A 21,670-nucleotide genomic window follows, 5' to 3' on the forward strand; every position below is an offset into this window, starting at 1 on the left:
ATACAAAAGATATGTCAGCAAGTATTAAAAGTGGAAATAGAGAAAGGAGTGAAATCGGTAAAAACATTGTACCAACGAAATGGATCGGCAGCAGTGGTGGTAGAATTTGAAACTGAAAGCGATGTTGAACTTATTCTGTCGAAAACGAGCTACTTAAAAGGAAGGCAAATATATATCGAACGGGATCTAAATGCAGAGCGAAGATTGGACAAGATCATTATGATAAAATTGAGAAGACAATTGATCGATTTCAGCAAGAAACACCAGGTGAAAGTAAGAGATGACAGGATTAAGGTTGCTGATAAATGGTTTAAGTGGAATTCGGAGAAAAGACTGGTATGCGGTCCATGCAATGCGGTCAATGTTATGGGAGAACTGTATGGAGAAGATTTTAACCTGAATTTAAAATATGATATTATAAAAAACTCGTTAAATTTAAAAAACTAGATAATTGTAATAAATTCAATTCAAATAATTTCATATCGATAAGTAATAATATAGTATTAAGTAAACTAGCAAAAAAAACTTTCAAAATGTTATCATACAATGTTCATGGTCTTAGGAGCAAGTGTCTCTATCCGGATTTCTTTGAATATGTTAGGAGCTTTGATATATTTGCATTAATTGAGACTCACGTTGTAGAGAGTGAAACAGAGGGATGGAAAAAATATTTCAATGATTTCAACTTATATTGGCTGAACGCAGAACGAAATCATACATATGGCAGAGCTAGTGGTGGAATTCTATGTGGAGTGAATAGAAGTCTACAAAAAATTGGAATAAATCACGAATACCAGCGAAAGGATAACATAAATATTATAAAAATTAAATCTCCAGAAACAAGTTTTGTATTCGTCCCGGTTTATATAAGAGGAGAAAAGTGGTCAAGCGAATTCGAAGTTGTGAAGGAGGTTTTTAAAAACTTATCAGAAAGTAATATTATCCTGGCAGGAGATATGAATGTCCGCATAGGAAACCTTCAACAGAATCATGAAAATTGTTTGCTAAAAGAATTTACGGCCGGTAAAGAAATAAGGCAGTCAAAGGATTTCGTAGTAAACTCAAAAGGCAAAAAATTTGTGGAATTTTGTGAAGATAACGGATTGCTAGTATTAAATGGCAGAACTATAGGTGATGTGGAAGGACACTATACATTTGTAAGCAATATAGGTAACTCGGTCAACGATATTGTGGCAATGACATACGAAGGACTGAGAATGATAGAAAGATTCGAAGTGGAGGAGAAAATATGGTCAGACCATTTACCATTGAAACTAGAAATTAAATGCCCACACACGACAATTGATATAATTCCCCTAAATCTGCTACCAAAATTACAGTGGGGAAAACAAAACGAAAGATATGAGCGAAAGTTGAATCGGAATCTTTGTATAGCAAAAAATAATGGTGAAATAAACAGTTTAAAGGATCTAACGGACATCATACACAAATCGGCGATAAAATCCAACATATTTAATAAACCTAAAAAATACAAGTCAAATTGGTTCAACTCGAAATGTGAAAAAGCTCGTATAGATGCATTTAAACACCTTAATATTTACAGAAAAGCCAGCACACAAAGTAACAAAAGAAGTTATTTAGAAGTGGTAAGCATTTACAAAAAAACATGCAAAGAGCGGAAGAAGGAGTATGCAAGAGATTTAGAAAGGCAACTTTTAAATACTGTCGATGCAAAACAGTGGTGGAAAATCGCAAAGCAGATAAGGGGCCAGAGTACGGAGATAGGGGCAAATATTTCGGCTCAAGAATTTAAAACATACTTTGATATGCTCTTAAACCAGCAACAATTTGCAAATGATATTCAGTATGCGCCAATGTATCGAACCGACCATGAACTGGATAAAAATATCGAGGTCTTTGAAATTACCGAAGTGCTGAAGAAGACAAAGGAAAACAAGGCACCAGGTATAGACAGAGTGCCATATGAGTTCTTAAAAAATGCATCCCAGGAATTTCTAGCGGAATTGGCCAATCAGTATAACGAAATGTTTAACACAAGTCGTGTAGATAGTACAATGGAAGAATCGGTAATATTCCCCATCCACAAAAAAGGAGATCTTAATATAACAAGCAATTATAGAGGGATAACCTTTATGAATTCTTCTGCCAAAGTTCTTATGGGAATTTTAAATAATCGTATAAAGCAGTGGACAGAAAGCAATAACATTTTAAATGAATTTCAAGCAGGCTTCCGATCAGGATATTCGACGGTAGACAATATATATAATTTAGCCTCAATTGTTCACCTAAAACTTGATGAGAAAAAGAAAGTCTATGCGTTTTTTGTTGATTTTTCGGCGGCTTTTGATATGATTTCACGAAACCTGATGTTTTTTAAACTTCATAGCATGGGGATTTCAACAAAAGTAGTTAATTTGATTGAAAAAATATACAGAAATACTAGGTCGGTGGTATGGACTGGAAAAGACGTATCAGAGCATTTCTATACTTACACTGGAGTACGACAAGGATGTTTATTGTCACCATTGTTATTTACCTTGTATCTAAATGATCTGCACGACGGGCTAGAAGGTGGAGTGCTGATTGATGAATTAAATATTCGTGTGTTATTGTATGCTGATGACATAGTGATTTTAGCGGAAGATAGAGAAGTATTGCAAAAAATGATAAAGAACTTGGAAAATTATTGCATCCAGTGGAATATGGTTGTAAATTTGGCAAAATCAAAGATAATGGTCTTCCGAAATGGAGGTAGACTATCGACAAATGAAAAATGGATATATCACAATCAAGAAATCGAAATCGTGAATGAATATATTTATTTAGGGGTCACATTAACACCAAAAATGACCTTCACAAAACATGTCGAGGCCAGAAATATAAAATCGAAAACGTGCATAAATGCTACCTGGAAGGAACTTATAAATAAGCCACAGATATCACTAATAGCAAAATGGAAAATCTTTCAAAGCGTATGTAGAACGACACAGTCTTATGCGGCACAAGTGTGGGGATTTGGATGGTTCGATGAAGTTGATAAGCTACAGAGATACTTCTTAAAAAGGGTATTGAGGCAACCAGATTCACTGCCAAACTACATTTTATCATTAGAAACAGATGTACAGGACAATCACTTCTACACTCTAAAGCTTCACTTGGATTATGTTGGAACTACGTTATTTAAATATGAAACCCGAAGATTACCACATATACTGTCCTCCAAAATATGGGAGAAAAGAATATTTTGGGCAAAGACCATAGAAACCTTGGCGTATCAAGTAAATATTTCAACATCTAATATAGATATAAATACGCAGGAATGGATAAGAGAAATGGACGATATGTCAAATAAGCTAAAAATACAGAACTATAGACAAAAAAGACGGAGTGCAAATGCCAGCGAAACCAGATTTTACCGTTTTCTGAATCCAGAGGTTGGAATAGAGTATATGGCCAATAGTAGGAATTTGGATCAGATTTCTATTTTAATGAGAACAAGAGCCGATGTACTCCCTTTAAATGGAAACTACCATGGAAGTGAAGAAACAAAGCTATGTACTCTCTGCAATACACGTGAAGTCGAGAATATGCAACATTTCATTGCCAAATGTCCAATATTATGTGAAATTAGAGTGAGGTTTTTAGGAAGCACATATTTAGAAGAAAGAGAACTTATAAATATTTTAAATGGGTATATGGAAGATGGATGGGAGAAGCTATACAATTATGTCCGAATGGCATTAAGATATAGAAAGAATATAATTCAAGAACAATTTTGAAAAAAAAAAAAAAACCAACTATTTTATAGAATTATAGTTAATTTAACAGAATTTTAAATATCGGTTATTGACAGACAACTTTCTAAGTTATTGTCATAAATACATATTCTATTTTGTTATATTTAATATATACTATGTATTAGAAGTTTTGAATTGTAATGATGATAGAAAACAAAATAAAATACTACTACTACTACTACTACAGTAGCGGTGTAGAGTATAACAAAAAAAAAAAAAAAAAAAAAAAAAAAAAACAGAAGTGGTTCTTTTCAGCAGGAGATTTGACAATTTGCCTATAGTGGCACCTGTCTCCTTGGGATTCGAGAATGTTCCATTTACTGAAAGCGCAAAACACCTGGGTGTTGTGCTAGACAGAATATTGAACTTCAAATCCATAATTTTTGAAAACACACGAAAGGCAATTCTTGCCCTTTACACCTGCAAGAGAGCTATTGGCCAAAGGTAGAGGGTTTTAACTGCGTGTCATGCACTCGGTATATACTGCAGTTGTCAGACCTGTAATGCAATATGGTGTTGTGGTCTGGTGGACGGCGCTTCAAAAGTCCACCTACCCAGCCGGATTCAAATGATGGCATGTTTGTATATCACAGCCGCACTGAGAACGACACCATATGATGCACTGAATTAAATGCTTCATCTTATGCCTCTGGGTATTGTAGTTAAACAAATTGCTGCGACCACTGCTGTGAGGCTAAGGGAGCTTTTCTTTGGTCATGCGGCAGCTACGGACACTGTGTTACCCTTGATACAATACCCGATGTTCCAGGCAGCGTGGATTATACACTGCCTGAGCCGCTTTTTCATAAAAAGTACAGTACTACTGTTGCTGATAAAACCAATTGGAGCTACAATATTTCTGGTAATAGAAGTTACACAGACTTCTATACGAATGGTTTACAGTAGACAATCAGGTGGGACTTGAGGAGTGCTCTGAAGAACTTGGACTGGTCATATCGAGAAGGTTACCTGACCACCACAGTGTGTATCAAGCGGAGATCTTGTCAATTAAGGAAGTGGTAAAATGGTTAAGATGTAATGTCATAACGACGATTGACATAAATATCTTCTCAGACAGCTAATGGCTGCCTATTAGATCCCAGGAGAATGTAGTTCTGAAATCAAAAACCGTCCTCGACGTCCGAGATGGAGCTCTCAACGAGATGGATGAACATATCAAAACGCACCTGTTCTGGGTGCCGGCCCACAAATATATACAAGGGAATTGTAAAACTGATGAACTTGCGAGAATACCTTACACATTCCAGGGATACTGGAATCTGTTGGAATGCCTCTAGCGATATGTAAGCTAAGTTTTCAGGATCAGAGAGGCATAACTTAGGCAGAGCAGATTGAAGGCTCCACGCTTTGCACGGTGAGTAAGGTTGCCCCTATTAGGATTACGAGGAGGTGCAACAGCTCGCAAAGATTTTTATTGCATCCCCTGATTTCTTGAGTGACGTATCCTGGCAATCCGTCATTTCTTTGGGATCAGAACACCTCTCCATTATTCTCACCATCGACCGATCACCCGACTTCATAAACTCTGAGTGCCGGACGTTTATCAATCAGAAGAAGGACGATTGGATCGACTTCAGAGAGTACATTCGAATGCCGGTCGAATACCGCAAGTGCGGCTCAATTTCCCGGCGCAGGCAGTGAATCACGCAGACGAGTGCGATGGGATTCGTTGCAGGACCCTACTAACCCCAGAATCAGCGAGCTTAATTTGGAAATAAACAGGGTGTACAAATATAAGCAGAACTTGTGGCTGGAATACTCGGAGCAATGTAACTTAGGTACCGGTTGAAGCAAGCTGTGGTCTACTGTTTAGTCACTCTCGAACCCCGGCAGAAGGAATGACAGGATATCTCAGTCACTTATGGCGTTGGGCCAAAGATATTTTCCTTCCCTACTTTCACATTAAAATCTCCCAGGAAAATTTTAATGTCATGGGCGGACCAGCTGTCATATTCCCTTTTTATACACTCGTAGAAAATATCAATGGTCAATGGTCTGTTCGCCCTTGTCTTCCGTAGGGGCATGGGCGCAAATCTGCGTGGAATTGAATAATTTGGCCTTTATGCGGATTGTAGCTAGCCTCTCATCCACCGGAGTAATCTTGGAGACAAGGTGTTTCATTCTCCGACTAACCACAAGTTCACAGCCAAATTCATGCCTTGTCTCATGGCAGCTATAATATAGGACGTCATCACTCGGTGTTGTTGTGGAGTTGCACTTCCTGTATGTCAGTTATGTTTGCCTTGTACTTCTCCAATACATTCGCCAGTGCGTTCACTGAACCCTCTCTATAAAGAGTGCGGACATTCCAGATGCAGATACGCAAATCGAGGACTTTAAAAAGTTGGCGGGGGCCGTCAAAATGGTGGGGATCCATTTTTTTCTTCGTTTTTTTCAAAGTAATTCCTTCAGGTTTTCCAGGTGATGGGCTACTAACTAACCCTACGCCCCAACCTATCTTTGCATTGTTCTATAAGTGAACTCGTGACACATTTTAGCTCACTACCTTTATCGGATGTTAAAGGCAGCTACCCAGATGACACCGCGGAGAAGTTTGTGTCAACATTTGAGATGTAGGAAGACCACGATAACCCTGGATGGCGAGTCAAAACCAATCAGAACCGTTGCTTGGTTTCCATAATCCCCAAGTCAAAGTTCCAAACCTCTTTCTTGAATATAGTACAACTTTTAAAATTCCTTTAATGAACCACGGAACTCTTTTTTTCACATCAGTGAGTATAGTTCAATTCTTTTTTAAGGTCAAAGAGAAACGAAATTCTTCTTATAGACAAGTCGGGAAGACTAAAGATCAAGACTTCTACGTAGGGAAGTTTAACACTGTTATAGGTCTTACAAATTTTTTTCTGAAGTTCTCGCCAGGATTCGTAGGAGACTTTCATCGCCATAGGCAAACATACTTTATATTAAAAGTAATTTAATAGTACAAACATTTAAACTTTATGCTAAAAAAAGCTCCAACTTCGTTTAACTTTATAGCGGATTTTATAAACTACAAGAAGTAGCGAAAACAATAACTCAAAAATAATTTTTCTTTGTGTTGTGTGGGGCGGAAACCACTATTCTTGTTTTGCAACGTCCAAATCACGAGTCTGAAACTCGTTTTATCGAAATGTCAAAAACAAAAAATCGAATCAACTCGTGTGTTCAACTTTCTATTCAATTAAAGTATTCACTTTTTTTGGTGTTAAAATGTCTAACTTCAAGATATTGAATCTTCTGTATAAGTCTTTTTTGCTAATTTTAAGTTTGCTTCAGGCCCTATTTCAGACAACATCAGACTCGCAAATTGATTGCCAACAGCTATGAATGATTAGTCTTCAAGAGATCTCAATGTCGATTTAAGCCAAAAAAAAAGGAAGGCGTTTCCAATGTAGACAAAAAATTTATAAAAATCATTAATTATAAGCAAAATTTTTTTAACACAAAATTGCACTAATAAGGCATGTCGCAAAACCAGATGGCACATAAATTGGAATGTTTGAATACAATGTGTCTCCTTAGTGAGAAAACCTATTAAGGGTTTCCCAACAATGCCAGCATCTATTGGCCATTGCTACTTAACTTTATCCACAATATGTTCTCTTAACAAGAAAAAGAAGAAAAAATATTGAAATATTACCAAGTATTTTCAATAAAGACTAAGCAATTGTTTTTTTGACCAAAAAAATGGAAAAATACACTTGTCACATTTTTTGATTTCCAAACTGTATAACTATTAATGGAATAATAGGTTAGGTTAGTTTGAAAAGAAGGTGCAAACAGTAATCTGCCCCATGACACCATGGACATACACCTAAGCCAGTAATCGGCTTGTTGTGCGTTCTAAATACAAAAAAAGCAACCTCGAAAAACAAAATCTAAGTTTAGAATTCGTTACAACTTTCAAAATCCTTAATAGTTTTCCATGCCACGCCCCTACGTTGGTTCATGTGTGGTATTGTGTCCCAACCTCTGTAACGATGCCTTTCAGCCGCGAAAGTCGGACAAGGACATAGAAAATGCACCAACGTCTTATCATATTCCCTACATGCCCTACACATTCTATCACTTGCCGCACCGATTTTACATAAGTGAGCTCGTAGTCCTATGTGCCCCGTTATGATACTAAGAGCTACACTGAACTCCTTCTTACTTCCACCCTTCCCCACACTTATAAAACGCACTGCGTCGCTCCGAAAGGCTTCGAGTTAACCAAGTTTATTGACGACGGCAGTCCTCAGGCCTTCATCGGCAAATGGCCTGCCCTTTCCGGCACCCAAACGTTGCGGATTGTGCCATTATCAGAGAAGGCGTTAATAATAGATTCCAAGATTGTTCGTGACCTTACCGTCCGTCCGTAAAGATGTTCACACTCGACATTCTCGGGTTAGTACCACTCCACCTCAAGCATTCCATGATTGACCAGATCTCCGCCTGCAGGACCGTATTATGGTCTGGCAGTGTAAAACAGATCCCTGGGTTGGCAATGTAGACCCCCAGGCCCACTCTGTCCTATGGCTTTGATCCATCCGTATAACATGATCTTTCAGATGGCAATACCAGGCTTCCGTCAATCAAAGACTGTGTCGTTGGCAGCAGTGCGCCGCACTCTACCTCAAGTGTCGAGTGCCTTATTTCTTATAGCCCATGTCTCATTCTCCCATTGCCTTATGTCCCATAGCCGCATTGGCTTACTTTTCCTTTACTTTAATTGGCTATGACAGAACATTTTTTCAACTAGTCCGAACGCAGAATAGCGTTCCGAGCGCCTCGATCTTCTGCGCCCAATTTATAATCTCGGACACTATGTTTCGAGGTGTCTCCCACCACTTGATATATCCATCGGACTTTTGGTTGTCCCGGTTTGCGCGTTTGCTTTCAATAGACTTCTTTGCTGCAGCTTCTTCATCCACACTTAATCTGTATGACAATGCGTCGCATATCTTGATAAGTTCTAAATGTAGAGCCCAGGCCCACTCTGTCCTCTAAGCCTGATACATCCGTGTAACCATCCATGTAAAATGATCTTCCAGATGGCAATACTAGGGTTCCGTCAATCTAAGACTGTGCCGCTGGCAGCAGTGTCTCGCACTCGAGTGTCAAGTGTCGTCTCAGGTATCCGATTGCAAAATTTCTTCCCTTCCTTCCGGGTTACCTATAGTCGCCTCGATTATACCGCGATATACCCAAACCCGCGATATACCCATCGCCTTAAGTCTCATAGCCGCAGTGGCTGACTCACATTTTTTCTGTATGTCTCTGGGTCGGATTTATAGAATAGTCTCCAGTGCCCTAGTGGGCGTGGTCCTCATCGATCATCGCCTATGCCAAGACAACTTGTTCTCTGAACCTGTTGTATGGTCCTTATGTTGCACTTTTTCTCCATAGCAGTCCACCAAACTACTGAGGCGTAAGTAAGTATTGGTCTAATCACCTTCTCAGTACGCTTCTCAAAGTGACACTTCCAATTAAGTTTTATTCGTCTTCCTTGTGAGCAGACATATTTCAGTCTTCTATGGGTTTAAATTGAGACCCCTGGGTCTAGCCCAGTCATATGCCATATGTAAGACTTTTTCGGCGCTTCTGCATTGCTCGTTCGGATCCTTACCCCTTAGAAGTAGTTTAACATCGTCTACATAGCAAACGGGTTCAAATCCGTCTTCAGTCAGCATCCGTATTAGGTCATTTATGGTGACCACCCATAGGAGTTGCGATAAAATGCCCCCCTGTGGCGTGTCCTGTGCCACTTTCTCTCTTATATTTATTTCATGGGACCCCCATATTATCTACCTGCTCCTTAGCATATAGTTTATCTAGTCTCTAAAGACCGGGTCCACCCGATAATGGTCTAAGGATAAGATCAATGTGTCTTTCCGCTTATTATTAAACATCCCCTCGATATCAATGCAAACCGTCAATGTGTACGTCTTGGCATCGAAGGATTCTTCTATTTTACGCACAACCTTGTGCAGGGCATTTGAGCAGTTCGCTGGATGTCCCACTCTACACAATACGTTCCACAATACGTTCCAAGGTTTTGAGTAGAAATAACGTAAGGCTTATAGGTCCGTATGCCTTTGGTGTCCTTAACTTGCCCTGCCGGGCTTGCCTCCTGTCAGGCTTTCGTAGTATATGCAAGTCCTAAGCACGATGAGGCGCCAGATAGTCGGCCTCCTTTTGTAGAAACGCCGGATATATTCCATCAGATCCGGGTGACTTAAATGGTTTGAAGCTCCTCAAGGCATCCTTGATCATAAATTCTGTTATGATAAACCTTCGATCAACCTAATTTTTCCAAGATTCCGGTGTCTCTGTGAGTCCCGTCGCACAGTGGGCCAAACGGAAATAAGTCTACAACTTTTTATCTGTCGATCTTAGCGTTTCAACACATTTGTAGAGGAGGACATAAGCTTTCAGGAAAGTACTGCCGTGGATCCATATCTTTAATACAGGATGAGATACAGGGTGTCAAAGTTGACAACTTTTGACTTCTTATTGTCATTGCCCGGCTTTCGCGTCTAACAGATACCGGCACTTAAGTGCGGACACAATAAGAAATGCACCAACTTAGGGGTGTGGTATTGAAAACAATTAAGGATTTTGTAAGTAGCACGGAATTTAAAATTCTCTTTTTAGAGGTTACTTTATAGTGTTTAGAGCGCACAACAAGCCGATTACTGGCTTAGGTGTATGCCCATAGTGGCATGAGGCGGATAAATATCTGCACCCTCTTTCCAACCTAACCTAACTTTGTATTAAAAAACAGACAACAACAACGACAAATTTTGCCCATGAACATTCCACTTAGGAACGGGGACAAACTTCTCACATATCAATGAGTGCAGTCCGATTCAAGTTTAAGCTCAATGATAAGGGGCTTTCGTTTTATAGCCGAGTCCGAACGCCGTGCCACACCTCTTCGGAGAGAAGTTTTACATGGCATAGAACCTCACAAATGTTGCCATCGTTAGGTGGGGAAAACCACTGCTGATAATTTTTTCTGATGGTCTTGCCAGGATTCGAATTCAGGTTTTCAGCGTCATAGGCGGACATGGTAACCTTTGCGCTATGGTGGCCTTGTATTAAAAGAACAGCTAAAAAGTTGTAGACTTATTTCCAATTTTTTTGCCGTTTGGCCCACTTATCATTAATTTTGTCGCCGTGAGCACAATCCAAGTGTGACGCCATCAACTCTTAATAGCCTACATCATCGTCTGGCATTAAATTGATACCAAATGGTGTTAAAAATAATTGCCAATATAGCGAATAAACAATACCATACGGTATTGGCAAAGTAATGTCCTTTGTCTATCAGTGTATAACACTTTGCCAAGGGTTGTTGAACTTGCTAAAATTGCTTTTACCTAAATAATCAGCATTCACTCCCTTAGGATACAGATAAACAGTTTTAGACTTATTTCCAATTTTTTTGCCGTTTGGCGCACTTATCAATATTTTTGTCGCTGTGAGCACAATACAAGTGTGACGCCATCAACTCTTAATAGCCTACATCATCGTCTGGCATTAAATTGATGCCAAATGCTATTAAACATATTTGCCAATAATGCGAATAAAATAATACCATATGGTATTGGCAAAGTATCGCCCTTTTTCTATCAGCGTATAACACTTTGCCAAGGGTTGTTGAACTTGCTAAAATTGCTTTTACATAAATAATCAGCATTCACTCCCTTAGGATACAGATAAACCTTTTTAGACTCATTTTCCATTTTTTTTGCCGTTTGGCCCACTTATCGATATTTTTGTCGCTATGAGCACAATCCAAGTGTGACGCCATCAACTCTTAATAGCCTACATCATCGTCTGGCATTAAATTGATACCAAATGGTTTTAAACAAATTTGCCAATAATGCGAATAAAATAATACCATACGGTATTGGCAAAGTACCGTACGTTTTCTATCAGTGTATAACACTTTACAAAGGGTTGTTGAACTTGCTAAAATTGCTTTTGCCTAAATAATCAGCATTCACTCGCTTAGGATACATTCTGTAAAATATAGAAGAAAACAAAATGGATAAAAAGTAAACAGAAACCCAAAACCTTTTCATTCTATTTACAAGCGATAAGAGGCAAAAAGACAAGACAAAAACGCTAAGCGAAAAACAAAACATGGATAAGTTATCACTATAAACGAAATAGAAGGTAGTCAGTCAGTCAGTAAGTCAGCGGTGGTGGCACAGCGGTGGTTCCCATGCCAAGCATGACAGTTTCAAGCGTCAATTTAGCACTTGATACACAAAAACACGCACACACACACAGACATTCTTCATGCGATTGGAACTAGCAATCTCCCCCACAGAGCGTCCCTATTGAAACCTGGAGCTATCAATCGCGATCGAACGATCAATCGCACGCTGGCTTAATTGCTTGGCCCACTCATTCACTCACTGAATAAGAACGTCGATGCTAAGTTTAAACGCGCTCCCATACTAGCACACACTCGTTCGCTCGCTCTCTCGCTTCTTGTCTAAGCAGCGGTAGATGACTATAAAACAAATCACAATATTTATTAATAAGAAAGCAAAAAAATATCGAAAAAATAACATAAATAAAAAAGAAATACTTTGAAAGCAACAGGGACAAGCAACAACAAAAAAAACACAACCCATATAAATTGAATTGTAACGCTAACAAAATGTTCAGTCAAGTTGAAATTGTAGCGGCAAACACGCCAACGGACGGTGGCGTTTGAAAAACGAAACAAAAATTTAAACAAAATTTCGAAAATATCGTAAAATAAGAAAAGTGATACGAGGTGTCAAAACCAAAAAAAAAAAAACTAAAAAAATGAAGCAGTGAAGAGTTATAACAGATAATAAAGTGATTAACAATATTCTCCTACTACAAAAACAAAAAAAAAAAAAATAGAAAAAAAAAATAAAAAAGAAAAAAACAGGAATTCTAATAAAAACTTAATTTAAACGAAATTAAAAACAAATACTGTGATTTTATGTCGCATCATAGTAAAAAAACCAAAGGCAGTTACAAAAAAATTTGCGCTAAATCAGTAAAATTTTGAAATGTCATGGTCTCCACTTTGACCGGTCGTGCAACAAGTTGTTTTTGGGCCAATTTTAAACAGTTCCCTACTACACATAAAATTATTATCTTAAAATCTATTTAAACAAAATCACAAAAATAATTATAAATCCAACACGATTCCCAGGCATAAAACGCAAGCCATTGCTCGGTTAAAACAACCCCAACCAACCAACCAACAAACCATCACTTCAAATGGCAATTGTTGTTAACTGATGTTTATTTAATTGTTATTATTATTATTGTTATTGTTGTTGTTGTCTGAGCCATTGTGTGTAAATAACAAAATAATTGTTTGCCATTAAAAGAAGAGTGCAACAAAAGAATTTTTTTCAACAAAAACAAAATTCGAAAGCTTATATTTTGTAAACCCAGTTTTTGTTTGTTTTTTTTTTGGTATGATAAAAGCAATTAATGTGCCAAAAATAAAGAATAATTAAATATTTGAAATATTTAAAAGTTTATAATTTCTAAACAATTTCGTGACTTGTGATATTTTGGGCATCAACAGCACCATCATGAAACTACCCAGCATTTTGAGTAAAAATGGCTCTGTGAAAGATGCCACACCAGCCGGTGAAGTAACATCAACAAGCGGTGCCAAATGTGAGTGGATAGATATCTTTTTTTCAAAAATGTTGTTCTAAGTTTAATGTAAAAAAATGTAGTGGTTAAAAACCTTAAACTTCTCCTGAATCCTAGAACAAGTAAAACGGCGTTAAGTTCGGCCGGCCCGAACGTTGGATACCCACCAACTTGGGTATCTATGTAAATCCGTAAAAATCCGTTGAAAAATGCTTAATTTATGCCCCCATAGCAGCTTTATCCAAATATGGTATGATTTGGACCAAATTCGGATATTGAGAGGTCAATTTTGTAGAACAAAATATTGGTCTTTTTGGTAGCCATATCCAAATATATACCGATCTGAACCATAAATGACACGGTTGTCGAAAAGCCCAACATAAGTCACTGCGTCAAATTTCAGCGAACTCGGATTATAAATGCACCTTTTATGGGCCCAAGACCATAAATCAAGAAATCGGTCTATATGGCAGCTATATTCAAATCTGAACCGATCTGGGTCAAATTGCAGAAAGGTGTCGAAGGGCCTCACACAACTCACTGTCCCAAATTTCAGCGAAATCGGAAAAAATTGCGCCTTTTATGGCCCCAAAACCATAAATCGAGAGATCGGTCTATATAGCAGCTATATCCAAATCTGGACAGACCTGGGCCAAACTGAAGAATAACGTTGAAGGTCGTAACACAGCTCACTCTCCCAAATTTCGCGAAAGAGGACAATAAATGCGCCTTTTATGGCCCCAAAACCTTAAATCGAGAGATTGGTCAATATGGCAGCTATCCATATCTGAACCGATCTGGGCCAAATTCAAGAATGATGTTGAAGGGCCTCACACAGCTCACTGTCCCAAATTTCGAAGTAATGGGCCCAAAACCTTAAATCATGAGATCGGCATATATCTAAATCTGAACCGATCTGGGCCAAATTGCAGAAAGATGTCGAAGAGCCTAACACAACTCACTGTCCCAAATTTCGGCGAAATCGGACAATAATTAAGCCTTTGATGGGCCCAAGACCTTATATCGAGAGATCGGTCTATATGGCAGCTATATCCAAATCTGGAACGATCTAAGCCAAACTAAAGAATAATGTTGAAGGGCCTAACACAACTCACTGCCCCAAATTTCAGCGAAATCGGAAAAAAATTGCGCTTTTTATGGCCCCAAAACTATAAATCGAGAGATCGGTCTATATGGCAGCTATATCCAAATCTAGACCTATCTGAGCCAAACTGGAGAATAATGTTGAAGGTCGTAACACAACTCACTGTCCCAAATTTCGGCCAAAGCGGACAATAAATGCGCCTTTTATGGGCGCAAAACCTTATATTGAGAGATAGGTCTATATTGCAGATATATCCAAATCTGGACCTATCTTAGCCAAACTGGAGAATAATGTTGAGGGTCGTAACACAGCTCACTGTCCCAAATATCGGCGAAATCGGATAATAAATGCGCCTTTTATGGGCCCAAAACCTTATATCGAGAGATCGCTCTATATGGCAGCTATATCCAAATCTGAACCGATTATTGTCATGTTGCAGAAGTATGTCGAGGGGCTTAACTTAACCCACTGCCCCAAGTTTAGGCGAAAGCGAAACTAAAGAATAAAGTTGAAGGGCCTAATACAGCTCACTGTACCAAATTTCGGCGAAACCGGACAATAAATGCCCCTCTTATGGGCCCAAGACCTTAAATTAAAAATCGGTCTATAGGGCAGCTATATCCAAATCTGGACCGATCTGCGCCAAATTGAAGAACGATGTCGAGGAACCTAACACAACTCACTGTCCCAAATTTCCGCAAAATCGGATAACAAATGTGGCTTTTATTTGGCCTAAGACCCTAAATCGGCGGATCGGTCTATATGGGGGCTATATCAAGATATAATCCGATATAGCTCATCCTTGAACTTAACCTGCTTATGGATAAAAAAAACAAATCTGGCAATATCTCTGTTTTTAAAGACTGTAGCGTGATTTCAACAGACAGACGGACGGACTTGGCTGTACAGTCTTAGATTTTTACGCTGATCAAGAATATATACACTTGATTGGGTCGGAAATGGATATTTCGATGTGTTGCGAAGCGAATGACAAAATTAATATATCCCCATTCTTCGGTGGTGGGTATAAAAAATATAAAGTGCTTAATGAAGGAAATATTGCTTGCACCCAGAGAAAAGTTGATACCAAACGTGCTCATTTCATTACCATACGGTATTGATAGTAAAGCAACACAGCATGGTACAAAAACAATACAGGATGGTATGGATGAAACATAATATGATTAATACCGTTTGGTACTAGCCTAATTACCGAACTGGTATTGGTTTTAATACCAATCTGTAATTGGTTTAAGCACCAGACCGTTATTGATTATCCCTTCAGATGGGCGATGGATAAATATCCAAAAGTTATTTACCGGTTACATAGGATAAATACCCGGGTATTTACCCATTTATACTTAAAAGGAGGGTGTTTATAATTTTTCAGTTATTTTTGGTATAAAAACATTTTTTAAACAATTTTTGGTGGTTTCGAATTCTTTGTATATAGACCTGACCTTCTGATCTCATAAAATTGGATTTAAGTTATAAATAGCCGCTATATAGACCGATCTCCAGACTTTAAGTCTTAAAGCATTTGTCATTTTTAATTCGATTTCGAATAGTGAGTTCAGGAGGAACCGTTTGTGGTCCAGATCAGACATATTTGGATATAGCTGCCATATAAAAGGAGCCTTTTTCATCCTATTTCAATGAAATTTGACACAGCGAGTTCTGGTATCCTTCTTAACCTTTTTGATGAATATCGTCCAAATCGGATCATATTTGAATATAGCTGCCAGATAGTCCGATCTCCTGATATCGAGTATTGAGCCAATATATAGCTTTGGCTGAAATTTTGCATGAGGTGTTTTGTTATGACTTCCAATAACTGTGCATAGTTTGGCGAAAATCGGTACATAGCCTGATATAGCTGCCATACAAACCGATCTGGGATCTTGACTTCTTGAGCCTCTAGAGGGCGTTCATTTCAGTATGGGGATCAAATGAAAGGTATTCGAGAGTAGATTTCGAATCTGGCATACAAAATCAGATCAAAGTTAGGGGGTCACGCCACCCCTCAAAAACGCCATTAGACCCATTATGTGATACTTGGCTGAACCGATTTTCTTAAAATTTTTATAGATTGTGTACGTTTGTGTGGAAGGAAACATTGGCTATGTAATTTTTAGATATCGGATGGAGGCGGACCCTCCCCTTACCCCAAAAAACACCATCCGTATCAGAAAGTGGTCCGCTGGGTACAATAAGAATATCAAATGAAAGGTATTGGAGACTAGAAAACGAATATGGAATTACAATTTGGGTCCAAGTACCCAGCGGGCCCCCCTCTCGCCAACCCAAAAACTCCTCTTAACAGATATATTCAAAGTTCATGTCAATATGGGATTCAAATGAAAAGTATTAGGCAATAGATTATAAATAAGGCATTAAACATTAGGTCCAAGTAATGGGACGTCTCCCACCCCCAAATACTCCCAAAAGGGCATATTAGCCGACCATGGCTATATGGGACTCAAATGAAAGGTATTGGGGAGTAGATTACGAATATGACATTAGAATTTGCGTTCATATCTAGGTGGCGCTTTTCCTCCTAAAGATACATCAAATGGGTTATTTGACCCATTATGACAATATGGGACTCAAATTAAAGGTATTTGAGAGTAGAAAACGAATTTGATATCCAATTTCGGAGCCAAGTGTTTCGGGGTACGCCCTAAAGCACCACCTAAACGGAACTTCATTTCCGTTGGGAATAAAGAACGAATTTGATATCTTTTTTTCAGTGCAAAGTGCCGATGGCTGCCCCAGCCCCAAAACACCCTCCAAACGGTTCATATTTACCGGCCATGGCAATATGGGGCTCAAATTAAAGGGCTTTGGAAATACAGCACGAATTTGATATCCATATTTGAGTCGAAATGTATGAGGTGCCATTCCTCCCCTAATGAGAACATTATCCCAAGGAAGAACACCAGGAACCGAGAAGTGGCAAATTCTCACTCATCAATGAGTGGGCTCTGATTTAAGTTTAAACTTATTGATAAGCGACCTTTTTTATAGCCGAATCCAAACGGCGTCCTGCAGTGCAACATTTCTTTGGGGAAAATTTTTTAAATGACCATGCATGGCATTGTACCTCGCAAATGTCGCCAACATTAAGAGGAGATAAACACCGATTTGTCCGATGCTCTCGCCAGGATTCGAACGCGTTCAGCGTCATAGGCTACAATGGCACGAATTCGATATCCGCATTTAGGGCGAAGTGTCCCCACCCCAAAAAAGATATAAGAGAGTTAAAGAAGGCGCAGCGGAGCGGGCACGGTTCGGCGACTAGAAGTCTATAAGCGTCAAATCGCACGAATGAGGCGGCCATTTCTTGAAATAACACTCTCATCAAACTTAAATCAATTATAACGTATGCTATGTAGATTATTTCAGGTCAAAAATAATCTGTGAGCATGTTGCGATAGCGTTGTACATTCACGGTAAAGTGATGATTGGCATCATCGACAAAGAAGTATGGCCCAATGACGTCGCCAGCATGCCGACCGCAATAGACAGTTATTTTTATACCCACCACCGAAGGATGGGGGTATATTCACTTTATCATCCCCTTTGCAACACATCGAAATATCCATTTCCGACCCTATAAAGTATATATATTCTTGATCAGCGTAAAAATCTAAGACGATCTAGACTTGTCCGTCCGTCTGTCAGTTGAAATAACGCTACAGTCTTAAAAAATAGAGATATTGAGCAGAAACTTTGCACAGATTTTTTTTTTTGTCCATAAGCAGGTTAAGTTCGAAGATGGGCTATATCGGAATATATCTTGATATAGCCCCCCATATAGACCGATCCTCCGATTTAGGGTCTTTAGCCCATAAAAGCCACATTTATTGTCCGATTTTGCTGAAATTTGGGACAGTGAGTTCTGTTAGGCCCTTCGACATCCTTCGTCAATTTATCTCAGATCAGATCCAGATTTGGATATAGCTGCCATATAGACCGATCCTCCGATTTAGGGTCTTAGCCTCATAAAAGGCGTATTTATAATTCGATTTCAATGAAATTTGACACAGGGACTTATGTTAAGCTTTTCGACATTACATCGGGGTATTTTTAGAGATAGCTACTGTATTTATTAGTATTTGGTCCATATCGGAACATATTTTGATATAACTACTATGGGACATAAAGTATGAAATTTTCACCGAATTTTGATGAAAGGTGTTTTACATATATACCCGAGGTGGTGGGTATCCAAAGTTCGGCCCGGCCGAACTTAACGCCTTTTTACTTGTTTGTGGATGGAGTGTTGGTACGTTAAGCACATGTGGATATTCACCTGACCAATTATTGACGAACCCATTAAGCCAAAAATGAGCTTTGTCAGTGAATCGTCATTGACGATCTTTAAGTAGCGGTCACCGACAAGGAATTCCGGTAGAAAATTTTTATGATTTGCAGGCTTTGTTCGTTCGTTGAGCTTACTGAATAAATTAACATTGGCAGTACAAGAGTGCGTTCACAAATTAAATTCAAAGTTGTCATTGACATTTCACTTTTCACACAGAACTTATTTGGATAATACGTTTTGACGATTTAATGTCGTTGTTCGTTTGTCATGAAATAGCAGCGTATGAAGAACACTTTTCACTTTTACTGATGACGTTTGGACAAAATTATCAACCAGTGTTGCCACCTCGAAAAACTTAACTCATAAAAAATCTAACTTTAACATGAGGTTTTTATATTCGCTTATGACTCTGAATGTTAGGATTGGAGTTCTGGCCAGAAAAAATGTTAGCGGTTGCTGTTTGAGAGTTATTCAGTGGCACGCCATTCAGACAAGGCTATAAAAAGCAGATCCCTTGTCATTGCGCTTAACCTTGAATTGGGCACATTGATATGAGAGAAGTACTTCCCTGTTCCATAATGAGAGAAGTACTTCCCTGTCCATGGGCAAATTTGCAATACTTAATCAATTTTCTGTGCTTAATCAAATAAAACAACCCATCCACTCCATCATATTCAACATCTTATATGACTACAATATTTTGGAGAAAAACTTGTTATATTCCTAATCATTAGCTTTATTATTGTTTCAAAAATCCTTTGCACACGTTTTACTGGTAATGCTAATATAACAAAGCAATATTCATTTAATTTTGCGTTTAATTTTTGTATGACCATAAAAATTGCAAATATTTCGAGATAAAAAACAGCCTTCATAAATTTAACAAAATTTTCCACTTCCATTTGTTTGAATGGTTTTTATAATTATGCTAAACTTGACCTGAAAATTTTTTCAAATGTATAATTAGCAAAAAATCAAAAAAACAAAAAAGTTGTAAGACTTATGGGCTCAAAAGAAAAAAAAATGAATACTGTCACCCATTACTTAGCAAAGAATCCAAAATTGAATTCCTATTCCAAATAAATGTGGTTCTTAAAATTTACATATGCAAATTTTCCACCAACAACTTGTGAACAAAGTTTTGCGTTTGCCTTCAAATACTTTGGACAAGTTGCCCGAGTTGATTGGAGTCAGACATTGGCCAGACAAAGCATTAAAACCTGGTTTGCCAAATCAATTCCTGGTCAGTTTCAGAGTCATGGACAGAATGCTAGCGAATAGTGAGACAAAAGCAATAAAACATGAAGTAATTAGCAAACCACATTACATAAGGCTGCTAATGTTTTGTTAAAGACTAAGGGGAAAGCAACATTGTGTTGAGGTGATTGATAGTTGACACCGCCGTCATCACTCCTTTGGCAAAAAAGAATTATAGCAAAAAGTATTAGATTGAGCTACAGAAATTCTGGAAAAAATACATTCAATCCATACATTCAATGTAAAAGAAAAGCATTGGCAACAAGGGCCATCAGCCCTTGAACTATGCTAAAGTACTGAACAAAAGTGGTTTTTAGACCAAATTTTATATTGAGTTGCCCAAAAAGTAATTGCGGATTTTTCATATAGTCGGCGTTAACAAATTTTTTTACAGCTTGTGACTCTGTAATTGCATTCTTTCTTCTGTCAGTTATCAGCTGTTACTTTTAGCTTGCTTTAGAAAAAAAGTGTACAAAAAAGTATATTTGATTACAGTTCATTCTAAGTTTTATTAAAAATGCATTTACTTTCTTTTAAAAAATCCGCAATTACTTTTTGGGCAACCCATAGAAATGTTGGTATTTCATTACAATTTTTTCTAAAGAAAAAGATCTTTGAAAATTTTGTCTTGGAGAAAATGGTTACAGAAAGTGGTTAGAGAAAATGTCATTGAAAAAAATCATATTTAAAGTAGCTATTCTGAAATTTTGTCTTTACAAAAATGTCGTTAAAATGATCTGCTTCGAAAGAATTCACTGACATTTCTTTAACATTTTTACATTGAGAAAAAATCCACTGAATATTGTCCATGGGAACAAAAATCCACAAAAATACAAGAGAAAAAAATCACAAAATAAAAATTTTTAAAAATTAATATAGAATAGAAATTTCGTTAACATCTTTGGCTTTCCTATTCCATTTGCATCTCCGATCATCCAGCTCGAAAGAGAAACAAACTAAATTGTAAAATTTAATGATCTCGCCCTAACAGCCAAAAAAAGATTCGGCAGAGCCCGGCCAGGATTCGAACCTGGGACCATGGAGCAGCGGCGAGAGCCGTTGCCGTTGTCTTGGCTCTCGAAGCCATCAATACAACTTCCAACAGATGAACAAAATCATGTGTAGTACGGAAGAATTGTAATTTGCCAGAGAAAGAATGTCTGTCATTACACAAAAATACATGCGTTGGGAAAAAGTACAGCTAATAGAGAGGGTTGTCGAGCGTGGTTAATGTGGTAATTATATCATAGATGCGTTTTCGATATTAATACGATACAAATACAACATACCAACGCATGACCGTTGAAGCCATCACACCTAATATGGTTGAAAAGTCTTCTAACCAAAGACGAAACGCGCCCCGTGGTGTGTGTTGCTATCTTTGGCTTTCCTTTTCCATTTGCATCTCCGATCATCCAGCTTGTCTCGAAAGAGAAACAAACATAATTTTTATTTTAAGCAAAAAAAAAAAATCCACTCAATATTGTCCCTGGGAACAAAAATCCCCACAACTTCAAGAAAACAAAAAATCAC

General features: G+C 38.0%; 1 protein-coding gene across 1 annotated transcript in view; it reads left to right on the top strand.

The window, feature by feature from the left end:
* The first annotated feature begins 12,765 nt into the window (after nt 1-12,765).
* The window catches only part of LOC106091529 (putative inorganic phosphate cotransporter), a 48,169-nt gene continuing 39,264 nt past the window's right edge, over nt 12,766-21,670 (top strand). The window contains exon 1 of the mRNA XM_013258070.2: nt 12,766-13,469. Within this exon, the coding sequence (XP_013113524.2) occupies nt 13,382-13,469 (88 nt within the window). The 5' untranslated portion in view covers nt 12,766-13,381. The remainder of the gene's footprint in view (nt 13,470-21,670) is intronic.

Source organism: Stomoxys calcitrans, chromosome 5 (assembly GCF_963082655.1).
Source record: "Stomoxys calcitrans chromosome 5, idStoCalc2.1, whole genome shotgun sequence".
Lineage (NCBI taxonomy): Eukaryota > Metazoa > Arthropoda > Insecta > Diptera > Muscidae > Stomoxys > Stomoxys calcitrans.